Source organism: Centroberyx affinis, unplaced genomic scaffold (genome assembly GCF_046629955.1).
Source record: "Centroberyx affinis isolate AG114_WGS23_722 - 3 ecotype Tasmania unplaced genomic scaffold, CSIRO-AGI_Caff_v1 ptg002694l_1, whole genome shotgun sequence".
Taxonomy (NCBI): domain Eukaryota; kingdom Metazoa; phylum Chordata; class Actinopteri; order Beryciformes; family Berycidae; genus Centroberyx; species Centroberyx affinis.
In genome coordinates this window covers 55456-81406 of record NW_027280872.1, presented here as the reverse complement: position 1 = coordinate 81406, position 25951 = coordinate 55456, and the positions used below count along the sequence as shown (strand labels likewise).

General features: G+C 39.8%; 1 protein-coding gene across 1 annotated transcript in view; it reads right to left on the bottom strand.

Moving 5' to 3' along the window:
- Nucleotides 1-25951, bottom strand: part of ksr2 (kinase suppressor of ras 2) — a 96526-nt gene that overhangs the window by 65997 nt on the left and 4578 nt on the right. Inside the window, exons 2-3 of the mRNA XM_071535358.1 lie at nt 15876-16016; nt 15050-15200 (exon numbers count right to left, since the gene is read on the bottom strand). Coding sequence (XP_071391459.1) covers nt 15050-15200; nt 15876-16016 — 292 coding nt within the window. The remainder of the gene's footprint in view (nt 1-15049; nt 15201-15875; nt 16017-25951) is intronic.

Genomic DNA, 25951 nt, shown 5'->3' with positions numbered 1-25951 from the left:
TGGCAGAGACACAGCTGAAATAGTCTGCAGTATTCTACTTGCCTTTCCATCTGAAGTTATGTATTGCCAAATGAAAAAAAAAATAATGTGGGTAGAATTGATCCTTGCTACAGGATGTATGCGATACTGTCTGATGATCCCTGCCACAGGACTCAGCAGACACAGCATCTCATACATGACTAAGTACAGGCGAGATTGACTCCTACATCAGCAGCCGTCAAAACTATCATTGACCGCCAAGCCACCATTAAGGCAAATTTCTGTCAACAACCCCACGCTTTTTTTTTTTTTTTTTACGTGAGTCATTATTTTTCTTCCCTGTGAAATCATCTCTAAGCAAGTATAAGCATCAAAAACACAAACTTCAAACACAATATCAACACCAGCTACATCAAATGAACCATGAATAACATCTCTTATAAAAGGCCGCAGGGGAATTATAAAAAAATGAAAAAAAGAAACACCCCCCCCCCCCCACACCCCGGCCTTTCCTACTCTGTAATGTTCTGAAGACAAGGAATGAAAGAGCTGGGGAGATGGCCGCTAGGACACAAGGGACGTCTACAGGCATTTCTGAGGGTAAAGAAATAGACACACATTATTAGGCCCTGGACCCCCATTTCATTTCAAGATTCGGTCCCTGGGAAACCCCATGTGGGAGCGCTGTTATTGATTTTCTATTGAATTGTATGACTGTCTACACTGTAAGTGGGGGAGATAATAACAACCTAGGATTAGAGTAGTTATTCTTACGCACATGGGTGTCAATTGCGTATATGTCATGTTTGCAATAATGTTGGTTGAATTTATTACCCTCTCTATTATATTTATCCTCTTCTGTTTCTTTTTTATTTTATTTTATTTTTAACCAATGTATTTACTGGAGATCAAAGCAGGTTGGCAATCCAACAAATTACAATTAAAACATGCAATATAAAAAAAAAAAAAAAGAAAAAACAAGGAGGTACACAGGGAGTGTAAACCTCCTCCGATGCTGAAAAATTCTCCAACTTGCTGTTATACCTAAAGACATCATTCCTAAATTTTTAGTTAAATTCATTTCTTGACCCGGCAAACATATTCTTAGGATTTGGAATCAAGTCTCCATCTTCGTTTCATAGTTATGGCTAAAAAACTCGAATTATCTAATGGTGGAAATCCCAGATCTAGATCACTACCAAAATCAAATCAATCTTATCTGTCCACCACATTTCATAGAAGTCCATTCATACATTTTTGAGATATCATGATGACAGACAGACAGACAAACGAACAGGGGCAGAGGTAAAACACATACAGGATGACTAAATAAGAAAGTTAAAAATAAATAAATAAAAACAAAACTAAATATTAAAATATAGCCGCATGCGGCAATGACGGGGTCCAAGCATCTGGTGACCTCTAGGGTACATGCGTGTTATAGACACCAAATTTTGCACATGGCCTCAGAGTTGATACCTGCACAAGTGCACCAACTTTGGTTGAGATAGCACAAGGCGTTCATGAGTTATGGCTCATTTTGTCACATGTGTGCCACGCCCTACAATTGATTGGCCTGTAGCGGCCAAACGATATGGAGTACAGGAAATCTTTTCATGGCTTTTAATCAGGGGAGGTCAGAGATCATGCATACCAAATTTGGAGATGATTGCCTCAAAGGTCTAGGAGGAGTTTGCAAAAATAGGTTTTTGAGAAAATTCAAAATGGCGGAAAATCAAATATGGCGGGAATGGGCGGGGCCTATCACAATGATGCGGCGTTACCCAAGGAATACAGGAACAAAAGAATTTTGTGTCTATGATGTATAGTTACTGAGTTATGGGCATTTAAAATTTAAAACGTTGCTGTAGCGCCCCCTATGGGTGACATGACAGGACATTCGGGCTGGTATCTCAGAGTAGACATCTACACATGTCTACCAAATTTGGTGCAGGTAGCATAATGCACTCATGAGTTACGGCAGTTTCTGTGAAATAGACCCCGCCCACAACGTTTGATTAAACTTTGGAAGCTAATTAAATCAGAACGGTAGGGAATATCAAACCGATTTCCATAACTTTGAATCATGGGGATCCAGAGGTGATGCACACCAAATTTGGAGATGATTGCCTCAACGGTCTAGGAGGAGTTCGCAAAAATAGGTTTTTGAGAAAATTCAAAATGGCGGAAAATCTAGTCAGACGGAAATGGGCGTGGCCTATCTGGATAGATGCATGGGGATCCAGGGAATCCAGGAGAAGTGGAATTTTGATTCTGTGACTCACGGTTCAGGAGTTATGGACCAAAACGTGCAGGGGGCTGTTATAGCGCCACCATCAGGTGGATTGGTGTCATTTTTGTTGCCTGAGTAGTGGGTGACATTTCCAACCTATGTGGAAAGTTTGGGTGCTGTGGGGCTTATGGTTTCTGAGGTGCAGATACTTTTAGGGCACGAGAAGAAAAATAATAATAATCGGAACAATTACAATAGGGTTCCCCGCACTACGTGCTTGGACCCCTAAAAATAAACGTGTGGTGCATGAACATTACGTCATACTGGACAGCTCTCCATACTCCAGATCTTGATACAGGTCTTAATCATTATATCAGAATCTTCAGAGAATTATTTTCCTTTGTGAAGTCCATACATGAACCCAACATGTCCTTAAAGTCTTTAGGTCTTCTGTTTATATGTTAGTTTTTCCATAAATAGGAAGCCTGAGAGGTCCTTCATCCGTTGGCCAAAGTGTAGCAATTGCATGTTTGGCCTGAGGTAAACCAAATTTATAAGAAAAATACCAAGTGCACATCGTTTGTCAGTGGTTCTAGTCCTCAGGACCCAGAGCCATGCTGGTTTTCATTCTAGTGGTGAATGCAATTAACTGCAATGAACTACCTGGTAGGATAGAAAAGCAGCAGTGCGCTCTCTGGTTTAGGGTATACTGAGTGGAAGACCAACAGAAACAGGATCAGACACATTTTCTATTACTTTTTTAATAGAAATCTTTGATAATAGGACACTGCCATGAACAATTCCTATGAACATCCCTATAAACAAAAATATAATGTGCCCTTATCTTCCTTACATTTGATTCATTGATCTAGAATATTTGGATTAAAATCATAATATAGTTTAAGGGTGTAATATTGTAATAAAGAACTGCAACCTTTATCAAAAATCACTCTATTCTGATACTATACTGTTACACGCTACATTGCTATTTATCCACATGATCTAAGGCCTGAATTCAGACTCTAGTAGCTAGAATTAATCGAAGTGAAATTACAGAATGTGAAAAGTGAAACTATAGAAGACACACTTGTAAACATGCAGTCACATTAATGGTATAAGCTCTCGTTTTTAATATTGCCTGATGTTCCAGAAAAATATTATACATTTACCGAGGTCGGTCTAACAAATCCACACCAATGGAAATGGCTGCTATAACCTCATGCTCAACAGGGCCTCTTGAGTCAAGCTATCTCGCCTCATTTCTTCTTCCATTCTGTCCTCAGCGTGGCTTTCCGAGGACACACACTCTGGTGAACCTCGGATGAAGTGGGCCGCATCTCAACCCTAAAACCCCTTCAGAAAGACATCAGGATGCAGAAGGGACGAGTGGGCCCAAAAGAGCGCTCATCCACCAATGTGGGAGAAGATGACGAGGATGCTCAATCAAGCCTCCTTTATTAGCTGGAATGAAACCACCAACAAGTCTCTCTGAAATGTAAAAAGTTTGGCTTGACCTCACATGAAGCACTCAAAATCATCAACGATCACTGAAGAGTTCGCCCCGCTGCGGCTCGACAGATTACAGATGGCAAGCGCCAGAAAGATGATTGCTTTTGGGTCCGGTCTAGAGATGCTTAATATTTGACTTAGGAGGTGTCACTTTGCAACGTCCATATCAAAATTAGTACCTAGATATAATCAGATGTTTTGGGGGGAAATGTTCCCATCGACCAATCACCTTTGATTAGGAGTTTTCCCTGTATAGCGATTATATTCTTGCATGAGGTAATCTTTTAAAAATGCTTTTGACAGTGCTCATCAAGCTGATACCCAAATGAAAAATTCTCTGCAAGAGATTAAATGAACTTAAATCAGACTCAGGAAACTGTTGCTTCAAGTAATGAGTCAATTCATCAAGCGCACTAGTATCTTAGCAACTGCTTCATCAAAATAGTAACAGGACTTGACTTCTGAATTTCTTGCTTCACATGATCTCACCTAAGTAAAAGCCTCAGGCAGACCAAAACCTGTGCACCACTAAATGAGATGGAAAACATACGCTGATGTTAACCCCTTTGAGAATTGTGATTCAGTTATTTTGTGTGGGATCTGCTTGATACTATGGAGCGGTTTCTCAGACACAGATGAAATCTTAGACTAAAAAAATGCTGTCAGTGAAGATCTTCATTAGGAAAACAAGTTTAGTCTTATATTTTATTATATTTTATTTATCCATTCCTATATTTCCCCCTAGTGTACACTAACTGCATCACTTTTCTATCACTTCATTATTTTTCTTAAACGTGCAGTAAGTAAGATTTTACTATACCATAGCAAAAAATGATAATATATCGGCAGGGGTTTGATAGGGTTGTTGATCAATACCAATCAACTCCTTGCTTCACCAGGTGCTGACGTGTCCGGCTTTCAAAAACTCAATTTCCAGCCCAACCCCATCATGATTGCATTGTGATATATTATCTCTTCACTAGACGTTTCTGTTGGATCTCTGCTCTAATTAGCTAATTTACTTGTTCAGTTATGAAGATGTGACTTGATTATTTTTGGCAATTACAGATCACTGTATGCTGTACCAGAAACCTGTTGTTTGAATTCCTTGGTCGCCGATAGAGGTTGATAAAAGTCATGAAGTCCTTAATGCCCTTTTAAGTTTGCTGACCAATAAATCCTCAAAGTTCAATGTGTCTTCCCATAGATAAGCATGAGCCGCTGGAGTTTAACATGCATCCCCAGCTAGGGAGGTGTAAATTGGTAGCCACATCATCAATCTTTCTTCCTCCTGCCCGCCCTAAATAACCCCACATCTCCACATCGACTTTCCCACTTCAACCCAAAAAAACAATGCATCAAAAGCATTTATGAGTGATTCTCCTCTGTGGTGATTAATGCAAATAGTTAGCACACCCAGCGCCATTAATGGGGGGAATCTTAGCATGCGGTGAGGCTTTAGAGAAAGGCGGCTAACAGCCTCATAATTGGACTAATTACCTCTAGATGTGTTGCTCTTGCGTGCTAAATGGCAGTGAAATGCCACTGGGACAGTTACTGTTCCATTTTGCTGCCACTGTAAACAGGATTTGGTTAAAAGGGCATTGGCTGCGTTCAATAGATGCAGTGTCCCTATTTAATCTTGACTCTTTGAGTGGAGGGGTTGTGGACGTTCTTGCAGCGTAAGCAGTAGGACTCAAAGTTACATTCTGCTAATTAGTTAACAGCCAATAGCATGCCAGGGACCACCAAGGGCTCTTCAGAAAGAGGGGTGTCGGGGGTTCGGTCAATGTTTCCTCTGGTCTCTCTCCTTCCCTCTTGCGTCTGCTCTTTCCCTCTCGACTCTCATGTCTACGTTTCATCCTCCCCACCTGTCTTCATTGCCACGTCTTCCTTTCCCCACTTTGCCTCTCCTCGCTTTCCTCTCTTCTTCTCCTCCCCCAGTCCCTTTTCTCGCATGTTCTTTGCCTCTCCCCCCTTTCCCTATCTGTTCATCTACTTGCTGATGGCATTTGAAGCCAATTAGGTGCGTGTGTAAGTGATGCTGTCATCGAGGCAGGGCGCGGGGACAGTCCTTTTAACTATCAAAGATTACCGGGGGAAAGGCACTGGAGAGGACTCGGGGAGACCTGTCGTGCCGGCCAACACGAAAGCAAAGATCAACATTATTAGCTCGATCAACACAGGAACTCGGATTCACGAAATTCTCAGTGTGAACATGTTTGTATGAGTGTGTGTGTGTGCATGTGCGTGTGTGCATTCGTCTAGAGGGACGGGCTGGGTAATGTGTGTACATTGCGGCACAAAGGACGGACCAGCTGCCTCCGAATTGTATGACTCATCCTCATTGCAACTCGTGGACTGCAATCCCGGGAGCTTATAGTGAAAAATTCTATTACCTTGCATTAGTTTCCTCCACCCTCACACCACAGAACCACATACATTCACTTACTTTGTTCTCAATTGCTCCACTTATGAATTACCTCAATCATCAATTATCCATTTCAATCATCAAGTATTAATTTATGCCTATCTTATCATATAATTCCTGGTGATTCATGTGAACTTGAATAACTTATTCCCCTTGAAAGACCAGGTGCAGGAAATCAGCAGAAGCTGCTGTCTCCTCTGCTCTCTGACTTTATCGCAGTGTTCGGCTGGACAACAACCTCCAGAATCTTTCACAGAATAACATGATAACTCATTAACGGGACTCAAGACGAGAGAATTTCCTCCTCTTCCCGCTTTGCGTAGGCGTACAAAGACACACCGAACGCTCCCGTAGGGCCGTGTAACCCTTCGAGGAGATGAGAGAAAAAAAATGACGTGTACTGCCGCTACTCATGCGTGCGCTCATACACACACACACACACACACAGCATCCATGCATGTTGACACACAGGTGCTCACACAGACACATGAACGTAAAGATGGTTTGGGGTTGTGACACATCTCCTCTCCGCACAATGCGAGCTCCATCTGGGTGAGAATATAAAGAACGGCTCTCCACGCCTTTCTTTTCTCTTGGCTGAAAGTGCCTCTCATCACCCTGTGTGGCGTTGCTGTGGTGCATTCACACATCTCCAGCCAGCCCCCCTGTTAGAGAGCCCATTAGTGGCCTTCAGAGAGCCAGAGAGAGCGAGGGAGAGTAGGGGTACGGGGACGAAACAATGGGCGGGGGGCTGGTAAAGAGAGACTGAAAACAGAATGATACACGATAAAGGGGACACAAAGAAAGATAGACAATAAGGGGACAGAAAGAAAGAGACAATAATGGGACAGAAAGAAAGAAAGACAACAAGGGGATGCAAAGTAAGATAGACAATAAGGAAACAGAAAGAAAGAAAGACAATAAGGGGGCAGAGGGAAAGAAAGGCAGTAAGAACAGACAACAAGGGAACACAAAGAACAGACAACAAGGGAACAGAAAGAACAGACAACAAGGGAACAGAAAGAAAGAAAGACAACAAGGGGACAGAAAGAAAGAAAGAAAGGAAGACAACAGGGGAAGAGAAAGAAAGAAATAAAGACAACAAGGGAACAGAAAGAAAGGAAGACAACAAGGGGACAGAAAGAAAGACAGACAATAAGGGGACAGAGAGAAATAAAGATGACAAGGGGACAGAAAGAAAGAAAGAAAGAAAGAAAGAAAGAAAAAGAAATACAAGGGGACAGAAAGAATCAGAGTCAAGGGGACAGAGGGAAAGAAAGACAATAAGGGGACAGAGAGAAATAAAGATGACAAGGGGACAGAAAGAAAGAAAGAAAGAAAAAGAAAGACAACAAGGGGACAGAAAGAAAGAAAGACAATAAGGGGGCAGAGGGAAAGAAAGGCAGTAAGAACAGACAACAAGGGAACACAAAGAACAGACAACAAGGGAACAGAAAGAACAGACAACAAGGGAACAGAAAGAAAGAAAGACAACAAGGGGACAGAAAGAAAGAAAGAAAGGAAGACAACAGGGGAACAGAAAGAAAGAAATAAAGACAACAAGGGAACAGAAAGAAAGGAAGACAACAAGGGGACAGAAAGAAAGACAGACAATAAGGGGACAGAGAGAAATAAAGATGACAAGGGGACAGAAAGAAAGAAAGAAAGAAAGAAAGAAAGAAAAAGAAAGACAAGGGGACAGAAAGAATCAGAGTCAAGGGGACAGAGGGAAAGAAAGACAATAAGGGGACAGAGAGAAATAAAGATGACAAGGGGACAGAAAGAAAGAAAGAAAGAAAAAGAAAGACAACAAGGGGACAGAAAGAAAGACAGACAACAAGGGGACAGAAAGAAAGAAAGACAACAAGGGGACAGACAGAAAGAAAGACAACAAGGGGACAGACAGAAAGAAAGAAAGAAAGAAAGAAAGAAAGAAAAAGAAAGACAAGGGGACAGAAAGAATCAGAGTCAAGGGGACAGAGGGAAAGAAAGACAATAAGGGGACAGAGAGAAATAAAGATGACAAGGGGACAGAAAGAAAGAAAGAAAGAAAAAGAAAGACAACAAGGGGACAGAAAGAAAGACAGACAACAAGGGGACAGAAAGAAAGAAAGACAACAAGGGGACAGACAGAAAGAAAGAAAGAAAGAAAGAAAGAAAGAAAAAGAAAGACAAGGGGACAGAAAGAATCAGAGTCAAGGGGACAGAGGGAAAGAAAGACAATAAGGGGACAGAGAGAAATAAAGACGACAAGGGGACAGAAAGAAAGAAAGAAAGAAAGAAAGAAAGAAAGAAAGAAAAAGACAAGGGGACAGAAAGAATCAGAGTCAATAAGGGGACAGAGAGAAATAAAGATGACAAGGGGACAGAAAGAAAGAAAGAAAGAGAGATGGAGACTGAGGAGGCATCAATACTGAGGTAATGAGAGACGAACTCAGGCTGATAGAGACAAACACCACAGACCTTCATGGTCAATTCCATGTTGTTGTTCATGTCTAGTTTTTTTGGATGATTGTTGGTTGTCTATTCTGGCATGTGATCATATCCAATACCAATATGATCTGACAGCAATGTTGAAAAGAGAAGCATGTGCAGAGTAACAATAACAAAAGACCGCACATCTGTGTTTGCAGCTACGCTTCTCCTGCTTGTTTCAAACACATTTCAGTTACAGTGCGTGCCTTCGGGTTTTGACTGCATTGAGGCGTCTCCCCAACTTCCAATCACAGGTCCTTCTGCCTTCTCTCCATCCTCGTTGTCCTCCATGCTAATGCTGCTCAGCCAGGCTGCCTTGGGCACCGGAGTCATGACGACTTTCTCAGGTGAATGACGTAAGATTTACTTATTGCCATGGCAAGGCGGACAACTTCCCGATTTGCATCCGAGGCATACGTCGCGCGCCTCGGGATCCAATTTCCTATCCATGTGGTGCGGAGCGGAATCAAAAATAAGTGACTCCATGCAGCTTTTTGCAGCTCACATCACATATCTGCGTCACGTGTGATACGGGGGGGGGGGAAATTAATAACTGGGACATTTTCAGCCGCGGTGTGAACGAAGCCAAAGTCCCAGACAGTGACGGCGAAAGGGAACTGGTCTCCAGAGACGCCTGAAGCCTGGCTGGTCTGAACCCAGCTGGACCGAGGCATGGGCGGCTGAGACCGCCTGACGGGCTCCGCCTGGGGATGTCTGCCTGCCTGCCTGCCTGTCTGTCTGTCTCTCTGGACATCATCCGCCTCCATTCCCAATCAAATCAATGAGACAGAAAGACAGGCAGGAAGTTAGACAAGCACACAGGAAGGCAAGCAAGTCAAGCAGACAGCCTGACAGGCGGACACAGGGACCGGCAGAGAGGTGCGAGAGAGGTGCGAGTGCTATAAAAAACAACCATGCTTGATTCCAAATGTCTCAGTCCTCTAGCAAGTGACATCATTATTCATTCAATGACAAAAAAAATCTAAAGAAGGATGCTTTGAGGATGCTTGAGTTAATCATAATCTAAAAAAAACCACACAAACAAAACACAATAAAGTGTAGTTTTGTTGAGGGTACAAAGAAGACAAACGACTCATTGAGTTAGTTTCCTTAATTATTCAGGAGTGTATTTCATCTGAAACGACCTCTGTAGAGTGTGTGTGTGTGTGTGTGTGTGTGTGTGTGTGTGTGTGTGTGTGTGTGTGTGTGTGTGTGTGTGTGTGTGTGTGAGAGAGAGTGTGTGTGTGTGTGTGAGGAGTAGAGAAGGAACAGATATGTTATCAAACCTGTTTACAAAAGGTTCTTACCAAACCTATGAACACTGTTTTTGTGATGCTGCTTTACTGCCCCCCTCTGGTTAACTTGCACCATTGCAAAAGCTATAAACTGAAAGACTGAAACAAAGCGTGGTCTGTACTGCCACCTAGTGTGCAAACATGGAACAAAAACACTGCACTTCTGGCATCACTGCTGTGTAACTAGCAAGTCCTTTTTTTGGCAGCCTTCATCAGACCAAAAGCAACAAAACAGAGTAAGTGGCTAACCATAAGGAATCTTTAAATGTATTCCTTAAATAAGATGTTGCCAAAGGACAGGAAAGGAAACAAATGGTACGGATAACAAAGGAAAACAGGAGGAAGGAAGGAAAGGAAAGGAAAGGAAAGGAAAGGAAAGGAAAGCTCCCTCAAACTATTCAGATGCAACTTTAAATATATTCATAAAATAAATGTGTTGCTTAAAGGAAAGGAAACAAATGGTATGGATAACAAAGGGAACAAGGAAATTGGGAAGGAAAGGAAAGGAAAGGAAAGGAAAGGAAAGGAAAGGAAATCAGGAAGGAAATCGGAAAGGAAAGGAAAGGAAAAGAAAGGAAAGGAAAGGAAAGGAAAGGAAATCAGCAAGGAAATCGGAAAGGAAAGGAAAGGAAAAGTAAGGAAAGGAAAGCAAAGCAAAGCCCCCTCAAACTACTCAGATGCAACTTTAAATATATTCATAAAATAAATGTGTTGCCTAAGTAAAGGAAAGGAAACACATGGTATGGATAACAAAGGGAAAAAAGGAAATTGGGAAGGAAAGGAAAGGAAAGGAGAGGAAAGGATGCATTCAGATGCACAAACAATATAACCCATCCATACACAGAAGGAGGTATGTAAGGAGTTAACCATGCAAACCTGATGCTCAAACAGAGAAGGTTCACCTCTATTGGCCTAACATACTGAGTCTACTAACAATAGAAACTACTGAATACAGTGTAAATCAAATACCATCTGACTCATGAAAGCGGCATCATGCAGCATTAGTGTCATTCAGTCAATTACTTGTTAAAGTGTCAACAGAATTACACATATTCTAGCCTTTTCTGTCAGTCACATTGGATACAAATTGGTCCTTGCACTTCACCATCTGCTCCCTAGAGGGCAGCATTCACCAACCTGAGAAACTCCACACCTGCATGAACACTTTAACACTCCGGACTGATCATGATTATGCCAATCAATCACCTTTAACAGAGTGATGTAAGGCGTCATTGTGGCTCTAACAATGGTATAAATTTCTTTATTGTATGTTGCCAGTAACGATTACTCTGAGACTCTGGAATGAGATCAGGTTGGGAAAAGTCCAAATTTATCTTTAAGTCACTTGTGAAAATCCATTTTATATAGTTTAGCTTTTTTGTAAATTTTTAGTGTTGGCAGTTGCCATGTTTTCTTTATTTATTAATAATCCCTAAATAATATTCCTTTTTATCTATTGATGATGATGATGATTTCTATGCCTTTTAATGTGTTTTTATTCCTTGTATCTAATCCTGTTTTATCCAATTTGTCGTTATATTTTATATTTTATTCTGTTCTTGTGATGCCATTATCCTGTCTGCCTTTCTCTGTAAAGAACTTTGTAAACCTTAAGAAAAGTACTTTACAAGTAAAGTTTATTATTAGTATAGGACTATCAAGTTCTAAAACAGGATGTTCATTTTAGCCTTAGACAAAGAATGCTACCTGGCAGCCTTTGCTGAATCTTTGGAGTATTTAAGTTAAAGAAGTTTTTTGATTGAAATCACAGGTATTCTTGTATTCTTGCCCTTGTAACTGCCTACAAAAGATCCATAACACACCTTTCCTCACCCAATATTGCCATTCACCTCACAACCAACTTGTTTATCAAAATACATTCTGTTTATAGTGTATACATAATATTTCCCCAATAATATACCTTATAATGATAATATACAGTATGTAATTTTTATTACAAAAACAAGCTATATCTTATATCTGCTCTGATGAAAGCATAAATATGGAGTTGCCCGGTGCTCTCATATCCATACACACACACACACACACACACACACACACACACACACACACACACACACACACATAGACACTCAGAGGCTCTGGCCCTATTTATGAGGGCTGATGATTCTTCTATCTTGTTTTTTCTTAATCTTTGTACTTTGTGTCAAACCTGGTTGTTAAAAGTGATTTCTAAAACATTTTAACTTGACTTGATTTGAACTGACGAAGCTGGTTTCTTATTAGACAACAGCAGACCCTCACTGGACTGTGCTTTTTAACACTGTTTCTGTTGATTTGTTACATGATCACAGAGACACACTGTGACCTTTAAGGTCTGGTTGCCCATAGAGATGGATGTAAATAAAATATGTGGACTCATGGTTCATTTGTTAAACAAAGCTTTCTTTTTTAGTTTCTGCAACATTGCACAACAACATATGAAATTCAACATTAGGTCATTTTAATTATGCTTACATTCTGCCCTGCCTTCCATAGATGATTCAGTCCCATGTTTAGGGGTTTTTTGTTTCAACCTCAGGAAGTTTCCTCATGCTCAAGGTTATATTGAACTCTAATCTAATCAATGATACCTAATTCTCAATACCAAGAATAAGAATAAGATTAAGACTAAGCATAATTTGCAAAACCATGTCCAAAGGTAAACAGGACAGTCTCTCTAATCACTGGGACCCCCTGATACCCCAAACAGTCCATATGAAAACCCTTTACAGCAGTAATATGAAATATAAAGATCAAACGGACAGTAAGATCAAAACTGTGTTCAAAACTCTTCCCTTGGAGTTGAGGAAGCAGTGGTGGAAAGAGTACTAGGATGTTCTACTCAAGTAGAAGTACTACTTTAGTTACTCTGCTGATATTTTAGTAGAAGTAAAAGTGCTGGTGTAAAAATCTACTGAAGTAAAAGTAAAAAGTTGCTCATTTCAAATGGACTAAGAGTAAAAGGTACTGAATTACTTTTTAGAAAATTTGTTGTTAGATGTGATCTTTTCCATGCAATTATAAAATGACTAGAGTGCAGAGTTCAAACTAGAATCTTTTAACTGGAAAATGTGGAAATGACAAAATAAAGTGCACAAACAAAGTAAAGCCAGATTACTCTTCTCTTCTTTGCTGACTGACTGTTCACTGCGAATGGCTCTTTAACTGGCCAATTTATGATTATCCAGATTCTGCTGTTTATGGAGAGCCACACAAAATCTGTACTCTGTAATGGATGTGATTTAAAATGTAGCAAAGTACAATACTTCAGCAAAAATGTACTTAAGTAAAAGTAAAATTACTGACTTTGAAAAATACTAAAAAAAAAAAAAAGAAAAACTACTCAATTACACTAACATGAGTAAATTAGTAATTAGTTTCTTCCGCCAAGAAGCTAGAGAAACCAGTTGGCAAAGTCTGGAAAACTGCAGTCAAGGTTTCCATAACATGGATCTGCTTACTGGCCAACAGCAGGAGACTGAGGTTGTGCTGTGCAGCTCCTGGGTGTGAATGTATGTAACTGTGTGAGTGTGCAGCAGGGTGTTGCTGAAAAAAGAGCATGCATGCTCAATCTCATCTCCCCTGGATAAATAAAGCTGTAAAGTAAAGGTAAAGCCCTGCTCTAAATGTCTGTATTTTAAACAACGGGATCATGAAAAGTTAGGAAACTGTAAAACTGAGGACTGACTAACTCGTAACTAACAAAATTTCAACAGGACCTCCCCACCCCCTCCCCTACACGTCCTATCCATCATAATATTTTATACATTACAATAGTATGTTGTATAATGTTCATGTCTTATTGATGTTTGGTGTAATTAAAGTGTAATTAGGTTTTGTTGCTTTATCTGGTTTGTCATTCTTGTCAATGTCAATTTCTTCTCAATGTTTTCTGTCGACTATACTATCAACCCCTGATAACTCACACACACATTTTATACAGTTTTTAAGCTCCTGCTCCCTACTTCTACTATATGGTACATCCTTCACTACAATTCCCTTTGTCTAAATTCATAAAAAAAAAAAAACACAGTATAATATCAAATCTATAGAATTGCCTGCAGGATAAAGAGGTAATCACACTGTTGACTGTTACCGAACAGGACATAATGAACAAAACGTGGAGATGGGAGAATCCTGTTCTTTCATTGTACAATATTATTGGAATATCATTGCTGATGCAAGGAATTAAAGGATAATACCAGTGTTTTTTATGTGCCACTTTTATGTGCCCTATTTGGGGCGTCTTTGTTAGCCGGAACAGCAGTTAATTTCAAGTTAGGTTTGACACTGTACAGTGCGTTAAAAAAATGTCAAAATGTAAAAAATTTGAATTACATACGGCAAGCATTTCAAAATGATTGGGGAATGTAAAATAGACAGAGGTAGTAGCAGAGGTGGGGAATCGAGTCACATGACTTGGACTCAAGTCAGATTCGAGTCACAATTTTAATTACTTGAGACTTGACTTGCATCAAGAGAAGACTTGAGACTTTTGACTCGACTTGGGTTCTGGTGACTTGGGACTTTACTTTGATGACTTCAAAAGGTTTCTAAAGTCTTGACTTGAGATCTTGTGTTTGTGTAAATGACTTAGATTGAAAGTGATGAGATTTGTTCCAGCAGACGACTGAATTTAAATTCTGTTTTCTGAGTTTGTATGGAATGATTGAATTTATTGAAGTTGAAACTGATTATAGAAATCAAACTCATGATGCTCTTACCAAGTTTTCTTTTCCTATTAAAACCATATTGCATATTGAAAAGTCCTAGATATTTAGTTTTCTTTAAGATATTAAATTGATACTGGACTCTTGATTTGTTCTGACTTAACTTGCTGTTCTACATTTAGACTTGAGACTTGACATTAATGACATGGACTTGACTTAGACTTGACTTGGTAATCTACATTTAGACTTGGGACTTGACTGGAGACTTGTGACTTAAGACTTGAGGGACTCGAGCAAAGTTGACTTGGTCACACCTCGGGCTAGTAGTAAACGGGCTGTAACTCTATATGGCACCGGTATTCTCCTTTAAGGACATTGTGGGGGAAGGCAGAGATTTTAATGTGTGTGTGTGTGTGTGTCCCTCTCTCTCTCTGTGTTTTGGGCGAGCCCCTACCGAGCTGGTGGGCCTTTCCGAGGCAGGAGAGGGAGGCGTTGAGCCGGGCACACTCCTCCTCGTTGGCACCAAACTTCTGCAGAACCTCACACACCTGCTCCTCACTCATCTCCAGCAGGCCCTCCAGGGTCACCTCGCCTGGGCCCATCTCCTGGAGACACACACACACACACGCACACACACACACACACACACACATGCAACCAAACGACACGTACACAGCCACAGCCACACACACAGACACACATGCACAGATGTAAGTATAGAACATACATGTACATGCACAGGTAAACTTAAAAGTCTTTAGCAGTCGTCAACATCTCCATCAAGATTCACATAAAAACGTTAAAGCTGCACTAAGCAACTTCACACACTGACGGCCCCAAATGGCAGCGAGAGGTAACTGTGTGAAAAATGTTAACTTTTTTTTTTTTCAGCGTTTATGCTTTATTGACAGATCAAAGTGGAGAGATTCAAACCCAGGACATCACAGATACAGGGTTTGTGCCACCAGGCTCAGTTCAGATCAAGTGAGATCAAATAATAAAATCCAACTTCAATACCCAGAAATCCTGTAATGTGACGTCAGTAAACTGCACACAGCACGCTCATGTTTATCAATCCAGCCAGTCTGTGATTGCTTTATATCAAAGTTTTGCTTTGTCACTTACTGTGGGCAGAGAAGTCTACATACCAAAGCACCAGAATTTTAATTTGAGTAAATAAGGCAAATCGACAGGGTCTCAATTTGTTGTTGCAGGCCCATTTTGTGATTTAGGATGATAAGATGTGTGTATGTTTATTTTGTGTCAGCTTTCAGGCTTACCTGTGTGACCTCTTTCCTCATGTTGACGATGCGGAACCAGTGTCCGAGGCGAGGGAAGTCCTCCAGCTCGGCACTGCGCTCCTCTAAGGCCACTTTGCACTTACAGGACAGCTGGCGGCTGAAGTACTTCACCAGCTTCCCCTGGGGAGGAGGGGACAGAGACAGTGAGTGAGGGAGGGCTGGCAAAACGTTACGTCTTTTAGTTTAGTTTAGTTTTAGTTTGCACAATTTAAGAAAATACACAAATGACAAAGATAACAAATAAAATACAGTGCAGGGAGAGGCAGAAAACCCAATGGGCTTATTTGAAGCCTCCACCTAAAAAAATTTAAAATTTCACAATTTTATGGAGAACACAAAAATAACATACAGAAAATAATATGACTACATAAAAGTGATGGCAAACTAATAAAAACAAAATATATATAAGCAACAACTACAATAATAACAATAATAATATCAAAATTAAAGGCAAAAAATGTGAGTGTTTGATATGTATGAGTGAGTATGTGTGTGTGTGTGTGTGTGCATGTGTGTGCGTGCATATGTGCGTACGTGTGTGTGTGTATATGTGTGTGTGCATGCATGCGTGTGTATGTGTGAGTGCGTGTGTATGTTTGTGAGGGGGATACTGCTTTTACTTTCTTTTACTTTTCAATGCTGACTAAAAATTTGCCATTTACATTGCTGTTTACGCAATATTGCAATTCATTCCAGTACGAGGATACGGCTTTTTCTACGTAATATTCTTTTGCAAACACAAAAATGTTTTAGACTTTTCTGCACAGCATCTAAACTCATTTTCTACCACTACTGTACTAATATGGAGAGCGCAAACTGCCCCCAAACAATCTGATGCAGTCCGGAAGAACGACAACATAAAAATGCTGGATATTGAAAAACACTCATAGACTAGACTTGTTTCACTTCTGATGAAATCTGAACACATTTGAATATTTTACCACCACAGAGTGCGTCAGATCATAGGCAACAAAACAACAAACTTCTCACTGTTTTGTGAACCCGTCCTGAAGAGCCGACCTGTTTGTTTATCACAACCAAATACAGATCTAATCAGAGACTGTCAAACTATCTTTTGTCAAAATGCCTCAAAGCTAGTCTGATTGGCAACTATATATGAGGAAGGTAATTCCAAACTCCTGAACTGGCTAGAAATATAAATAAAATTGGCATAGAACAAACATAACATAAAATGAACACAACCATACTGCCATACAAAACAAAAATTCAGTAGCTTAAATTTTGACATTTGTCAGATTAGTTCACCATTAATCTGGATAAAGAATAATCTCTTACTAAATCAACAAATCAGCATATGTTCAGTAAAAAAAATACTTAAGAGACATTTTTCTCAGTTTTACACTTTGAGTATTTTCTGCCTTTTGCCAGTAACTTAACAGCTCAAAGTCTCAATGGTCAAAGCTGGCTGAAATACAACATTGACAAGTGAAAGGAAACTTAACCGACATCCTCATGACGTATTATTATCTTCCTAATAGACAGTAGCGAGCAGCAGGGGGGCAGCAGCAGCCTAGAGGTTATAGGTGTGTTTGTTACTGCAAGGTTGCTGGTTCAAATCCCTGGAAGGCTAAGATAATAAATTTAACGCTCTCCACTCCCTCAACCATCACTGTTGAGATGCCACTTAACCCCCATTTACTCCAGTGGAGCCGCTTACTGGCCAACAGCAGAGGCTGAAAGCTCCCAGGTATATATGTAATATGTACTGTATGTATATGTAACTGTGTGCTGGCTATGTTTACATGTACAAAGTAACCCAGCTACTGGCCATACTGCTGTCTTGAAGATCGTATTCAGGTTATGCATCTTTGATATCCTTCGATGGAATCTCCCTGTTGCCATGATCAAACCAATTAACAGAATATTTCCACCACTGGCATAAAGATGATGGTGGGGCGTCACAGTCCCCCTAAATACAAAATGGGCCCCCTAGCATTCAGATGTGAATTACTGACAAGTGTAGTTCACATCTCTAAAGTCTGTACTCTCTTGCAATCTCAAGCTATGCATTTATGTATGAAATGTATTAATAATTTTATATTCACTGTAAAGTAATCATGCAAGATTAGTACTCATTATTCACAAAATTTAATTGCATTCAGTTCATCTTATGATGTGGGTAGGTTGTGGTATGAGGGGGGGCATGCTGGGGTAAGGGGGCCCCATAGCAGGTCTTGCACCCGGGCCCCTTATAAATTCCCGACCCCAGATAGGACTATCTGCCTGCAAAAATGATTGAGAGGTGCGACTACCCAGCTACTCTCCCTGGCTGAGAAGCAGGTTACACCTAATACAAGTGAAACAAATGATGATCCTAATAGTAATAGTAAGTACTGCTGCATCAAAATGAACCGATAACTGTATTTGCACAGATACAGATAGTAAAAACCAAAAGTGTAAGGAGTATGATTTTTCAATGCCACAGTAATCCGTTTACGGATATGGGAGTAAGCCAGGCATCTTAACCAGGTTTCATATGATGTTTACATGCATCAACATCAATGTCTCCCATAAAATAAGCTTTTCAGGAGTAAGGAAAATAATTTTCTGACTGACAGCGATGTAGTTTTAAAATTACAAAATGTGTTTCAAATAGGTCTTATGGGTCCTGTGGTCTTGACATTGGGTACATTTATATGAACATTAATAATTAACCTGGTTAAGGCAACACTCCGACTGCAGCAACTGTCACATAAACACCATAGTCCTGTAAGGGCATAACCCCATTAACACACCTAGATTTACACTCAGTCAATTTAGCTAGTCATGTAAACAACTTAGTTTGATTTCATTCAGTTTTTTAAATGTGTGCTTATGCCAGAAAGGTCACACAGGATGTAAGCCTGGAAGCAGCGGTTTCTTTTTTTTTCTATTTTTTCCCCCTGTAATTAAATGTTTTTTATTTTTAAATTTTTGAATTTCCCTTTTAGGGGGTGAATGACATATATAGGAGCGTACAAAATAGTACAGGTTATATTACATTTCACCCCCTACCCCCCTCCCACTTACTGTCCCTCCCTCCAAGGGGCACACAAAACAGAGTGATCAGGTCCTAAAAATAAAAATAAAAGTAGCAATCTCCAGTTAAATGTAAAATAATCAGGTTTAGGATACTGAGTACATACAAAGTAAAATTGCAATTATACAAAGAAGAAAAAGAAAAATGGGGTGAAAAATAAACAAAAAGAAAACACAACGACCCTTTAAATTCATGTCAATAACATCCTCTGCAGCATTCCTCCACATGTCCAATGTTTGTGTTTAAGCACTATTAACCCTTGCTGATGACAACTCCAAGTATATCACATCAAGGAGAGCTTGTAACCAATGCTTTAATGACAATTGGTGGGGAGGTAGCCAACGTAGAACTATGATTTTTTTTTGCTGCCATTATGCCAGCCAACCAAAGTTTGTGCTCACTCTCTCTGAGATCTCAAACCTGGAGTTATCGCTCAACTGGAGAACAGGGTCTAACGGGAAGCGTTTTCCCACCAAGTTAGACACCTTATTCACTACCTCGACCCAGAACCTTTGCACATCTGGACACTCCCATAAAACATGCATCAGAGTGCCCAAAGTCCCCCGACCACAAAATGTACAGTATGGGTAGGGGGGGGCAAACCCATCAAGTGTCTTTTACGTGGAGTCAAATATGTTCTGTGACAGATTTTATAATGAATTAACTGATGATTTGGGTTTTTAGACGCGCCAAAGACATTATCCCATACAACACTCCAGTCTATGACCCCTTCACACTGGGGCAGATCGGTGATGTGATGTGATTTCATTACACAAATCACAACATGGTGAGCGCTGGTGGAAAAAGCCAACATTTTTTTGGAGGGTTTGCAAAACCCAGTTCATGCTGAACCAAATTAATGAAATGACAAATATGACAAAATGTTCCGCTTTTTTTCATTTGGTATGGAGAGCAGGAACTAACCCAACTATCAAAATAAATCCATGTAAACACAGGTAATTGGGGGGAAATTGTGTTACTTTGAATCATGTAAACTGTTTGATCAAACTATCGCCGTAATGTAATTATTCACAGTAACTGTAACTTGACTCATGATGAGACTTTCACTTCAACAAAGATTTACAAGGTTTTCACATGGTTTTCTGGATGAATAATATTCGGTATGTTCCTCATATTAACAATCCGCATGTTCTAATTAAAACAATTTTCCAAAAATGTCATATTACTAAATTATTTTCACAATCAACAAGTGAATGTGCCCACTCCTTGACCTTTGTTTACATGGCAAACAATGGAATGCCTAATATACAAAATTACATGCCTTCTTTATCCTTTTTAAGGCATTCACTGGCCTTGGCCTTCACTGCATCCTTATTAACTTGTTAACAAAAAACAATTTATTGCTCATGAAGTGATCTTTCCTGATAACGGCAAGTACTTTTCTGAAAGGTGGAGAGTGCAGCGACCTCGCAGTAAACCACATCATACGTCTGTGGACTGGATGATCTACAGTGTGAATGGGGTAAAAAAACAGGGGCATGATAGCAAAGACAATATGATGACATGCTTGTTTGAATGGGGTTGAGTTCAGTCAGGGGTCACATTCACAGTAATATATTTGATCAAGGGCATCAACAGTAAACTAACAGAGGGATTTATTATTTCACAGAAACAAATTCTAGAGACAGAGGAACTCATTTGTATTTAGTCTGTCTGTGGTTTACCACTGTTGAGACAATAAAGTTTCACCTTGAGCTGCACCAAGATGATTGCAATGACACTGTAAGTGGTAAACAGAGTGCTGTGGGTTATCCTGCTTCCCTGCATTAATAATTAATCATGTCTTGTAACTTTATGCTCAGTAACATAATGCAGGAGTCGATTTGAGGAGGGATGGAGGGGATGCCACCCCCCTTGAAATAAAAATTGTCAAAAACCATCCCCTTTGTAACACTGCCATCCCCTTTCATCCCTCTTTATGGCACAAAGATATCATTTAATCAAGAAATGTGTAAGCCACTTATTATTTTTTTGTTTTGCTCTGTTGTCTGTACTGCTCTTGTTGCCATACTGCTCTATCCTGTATGTTGTACTGTACTGTTTTTAGCATTATGGAGCACTCTTTATCTTATCTTATCTTATCTTATATTATCTTATCTTATTGATATTTAATAATTTCAGAGAATACAGTACATGTGGAGTTTTCAGCAAATCCGAGGGCGGGGTGTCACACGCACCTGCATTGATACTGGTTGATATTGGTTGATTGCATAGCAAAACCTGCAACATGGCTATGACACCTTGAAGATATTATTTTTTATTGGTGGGGGCAGGTAGATCTGTGGGACTTCTTCAAAAAGAAGAAAATTACAGGTGTGAGAAACTTCAGGAGTCATAATGATTATTTTTTATAATTTAGCCTACACTGTTTGAAGCGGGGTAAAAGAGAAACAGAGATTAAACAGAGATTAAATAGCTAGTTGATATTTTAACACCAAAATTATATTAATGAAGAAAAAAAAAAAACATTAGGCCATACATTAGGCTACATTTCATCCTCATGTATGTTGCCAGGCAACAAAATAAACGGGAAGTCAAGATTAACCTAGTTTGAATTTTGTTGTACAAGTGGCAGGTAGTCACCGTCAAAGGGAGGAAGCTCTTTGTGTGTCGTTCTCACAAAAGCCCAAATAAAATCTGACTAAGGATCACAGGACTTAGAGCACAAAGGTGTTTACTCTAGTTATGTGCTGAATTTTGTGCAGTGGCTCCTAATTTGATTACTGCTCTGGGAGGTAATCTATGCTGGTAAAGGAAACGGATAACTGCTAAGGCTGAAACAAATGTAAACACACACACACACATGCACACACACACACACTACACAGGAGGGGTACCCTTGCACAAAGTAGCCTAGGTTCAGGAGGATGTTTTAAAAGACGATGCAGCAGAGGCAAAGCAAGCAGGAGAGGACGACAAAGCGAGCATGATTAGAGGTTTCATAACTTAACATTTAAAGTGCCATGAGTATTAAGTTATGTATTTATGTATTTGACCCATCCAAACTAGTTAAGAGCAGTGGGCAGCCACAGTGCAGTGCCCAGGGACCAACTCCAACCCTGAGAACAGTGCCTTGGTTCAGGGCATTGGCAGGAGTATCTGATACCTAACATCCCTAACTTGCATGTCCTTTGAATACAGAATTACCGTTGTTGTTACAATATAAACAAAAGGGTAAACAGCTGGTCCCCCCCCTCCATGCTGTCTTCGCCACTATCAAATTGTTTGTCTCCATAAGACCCCACCATCCCCCTTGAAATTTGTGTTCAGTGCATACTGGCACTCGTGGTACAAAGACAACAGGACCTCATATTTGGTGCAAGGGGGACAGTATAGGACACACAACAGACAGTGTAATATAAATATTACTCTACATATATATGCAAATGAGGCAGGGCAGAATTCAGGACAAAAGCCAGCAGGCATGGGATCCTTAATTCTCAAAAGCATGTCCTGACTAATAAAAAAAAAAACGTATTAATGCTCCATATAAACAAATGAACAAAAGCACATAAGTGAGTAAAGGATGAACACAAAAGGCTTGTATACATGCATCACAAGCTAAACAAAACAAACAAAACAAAAACAAACAAAACAAGAGAAAACTGCTTGCCACATAATCACGTAATCATTTGATTGATATCTATCTGGGGGAGTAACACTATGCTAATTGGGATTTTTGATAGTTACTTGACCATATGAACTCTGGACCCTGGACCCAATATCCCCATCTTGTTCCATCATACTGATTAATTATGACCAAAATCTCTCAGACTTCTCCTCATTGGTCGGATGGGTTTCCACACATTCCACTTGAAATGAGAAATGAGAATAGCAGAGGAACGGGACTACCGCTGTTTGTGAGATTGGTAACGCTTTAATTTCTGGGTCCACAACTTCCTAACAATTTCCTAGAAAGGAACTGTTAATTTCTTGGGAAGTTTCCAGGAAAGGACCGTGAAATTATAGTTATGGAAAATGTAAGCAGTCTGTTTGGTGGAGTCAATAAGATACTGTAAATTTCTAAAAGAGTTTCCTGGAAAGAACTGCAAAGCTCTAAACTATTTACTGGAAAAATAGTAGGCAGAGGTCAATTTGGTAAACCAAGTCATTATTCATATTATTATATAATATAGTTATTTGTTGAATTCCTTCCTCTAATTTCTAATTTTCTATACAACTACTACATCATTTCATGGTTCTCTCTTGGAAACTCCAAAAGAAATTACCAGGTACTTACCAACTACCATGAATTCTTTCTCTATTTTCCCTATAATTAGTACATAATGTTAAGGTTCTTTCCAAGAAATTAACAGTTCCTTTCTAGGAAATTATAAGGAAATTGTGGACCCAGAAAATAAAGCGTCCCCATGAGATTCTGACATATTATCCTGCCTATCTTTGGCCACCAAACGTGGCGATTTATTTTTATTACTTCTTAATAAATGTTAATCCATAATGGTTACCTACTGCAGCTTTAATTTTCGGAGCATCCATTGTCCCTATAGGACTGTACTGGAGAGCCACGCACCATGGCAAGCAACATGTGAGCAGCTCTATAGTGAAAAAACTGAGAGGATTTTGGTCAGAATCGATGAAAAAATGCTGGTAAAATAGAGTCCAGGCTGAAAATGTCCGAAGTTGTGCTTTAAGACTCAAGGATGATGCATTTGGATGGCCTCAGTCCAAACATACACCTACAACATATACATCATTGATACTGCTAGAAATTTAGAGCATGCTGGCCTACATCGGTGCATACCCAAGCAGAAAGCAGTGGAGGAGGGATTGGCATGTGACCTGTGAATGCAGAAACCCTACAACGGCCGCCCACGGCTGCTAACGCTCTGCCCAAAAAGGTGACTGCCCAGTCCACACCTACAGAGAAACACACATTTACCCTCGCTAAGCAAATTGACTCCTTACAATACATGGACCGTATAAAGCTTACTAGCTGCTCATGTACTTATGATCTACCACATAGGAGTTTTGCCACAAATTATAGGAAGTATAATCACAAGTATGTCAAGTATGTTTCAGTCAAGTATGACATACTCCATCTAAGACTGAACAAATATTCTAAAAAAAAAAATGCCTTTACCTCTGTTAGGGTGTGTGGGAGAGAGAGAAGGAGAGACAGAGGGACGGAGAGAGAGAGAGAGAGAGAGAAGACTTTATATGTACAGTCTAATTGTCTGCAGTATGTCAGGCACTGTCCTATAGCAAGGTATGTGGGGTCTTGTTGTCTCTGTCTCTTTTCCATGCGTGTCAGTATTTAAGTGTTATTGTGTAATTTATCACTGTGTCTCTGCACTTCACTAAAACAAATTTCTGGACCTTTATTGTACATGAAGAATAAAGTGACTGATTCTGATTCAGTGAGATTGAAACAAGAGGATGGGGGAGAGAGAGAGAAAGAGAGACCAAGAGAAAGAGAGAGAGAGAGAGAGAGAGACCAAGAGAGAGAGAGAGAGAGAAAGCCTTGCCAATCAACATTTCTATCCTCAGAGAAGTCCCTTTCTCACAAAGTATCAAAAAAATGAAATTACCAAAATTATTTCTATATGTATTCATCCTAAATTTGTAATACTCCTTTAATTCCTAGTCCTGTAATTCTTTGTACATTACTAAGTAACTGCAGTAAGCACAAGAAGTAGCTAAAGTAATGTAAAGTAACAACATAACTAATATAAGGAATTCAAGTAATGTGCAGCAGGGATGTAGCTGTCCAAGGTCCTGAAAATAGTGTGCCATGTTTTTAATCGATCAAAACATATCTTCACAGAATCTGCAGCAAATCAGCCAATGTATTCATAAACAGAGTGGGTGCAAAGGTATAAAGCTGTGACAGAGCAAGGTGCTCATGGTCAGATATACATGTACTTGCTTTCATACTTAAAAGGAGAATGCACTATGCAAATAGCCAAGTATCCATTTGCGCATATGAGCTTTGACAAAGGACAAACTGTCATTCAAGATACCTTTCAACAAAAGTGTCAACAAACCCAGCGCACCTGAACACTTTCTCAGAGCAGATGAGGGACAGTCTTGTGCAAATACACTTTTTTTTTCTAATTCTGAAAGTGTACAAGAGGAGAATCACAGTGCAGTGTGAAGCAGTGTAACAGTATACAAAATATGACATATGGATGTAGGTGCAGCAAAGTTACCCAGTCATGAAGAAAGGGGTTTTAAGTTAGCATAAAGGGCTTCAATCATGCTAGCAAGGACTATCACATTCCCTCCAAAGGAGTCACCTGACATTTCTCAGAGGCAGAGCTGCTCTGGAGGCAGAAATAATCTCACTGGTCGAGTTAAACCTTAGTGGGCGGGGCCAAAGAATCACAGTTTTTCTGGCTAAGTAACAATACACTGAAGCCAAGAAAAAAGGTAAGAGGTAAGAGAGGAGGAAGCTAATATCATGAAGCCTAGTGCTAGCTGGTACTCAAGCAAATTTAACTTAGCTCATGAAGTAGATACAAGTATTTGAGGTGTGAGTTAAACTGAACTGTTCACACAAGCAAAGCAAACTACCACTTTCACAACAGCTGAGACTTCATCGGATCTTGAAAACTAGGGTAGCTACTCCGCTTTCCAGCATTATAGATTACCATGCTACCATTCAAGCTAATTCAAGATCACAACGAGCAGTATTTCAATCAGGGTAAGTTTAACTAACTTTAACTGACTTCAACTCGCATACATTTATAGTATTTTAGAGCCTTGCCTATAAAGGTGCAACATATTGTATTAATTAACAAGCTCAACCAAGCTGTTTTATATGGTGAAAATGAACTAAGAAAAAAAGAGAAATCATGTAGGCCTGAGCAAAACTATTCTAAATATGATGATGTATGATTGCTGGCTGTAGTTCTTAAAAAAGAATAGATTGCTATTCATTAAAATCATATTCCTAGACTTGAAGGCCTCAAAACACCTCCCAAACATGAGACTTCACGGTCTCCCGGCTGACACTGAAGCTTCAGCAAACCCA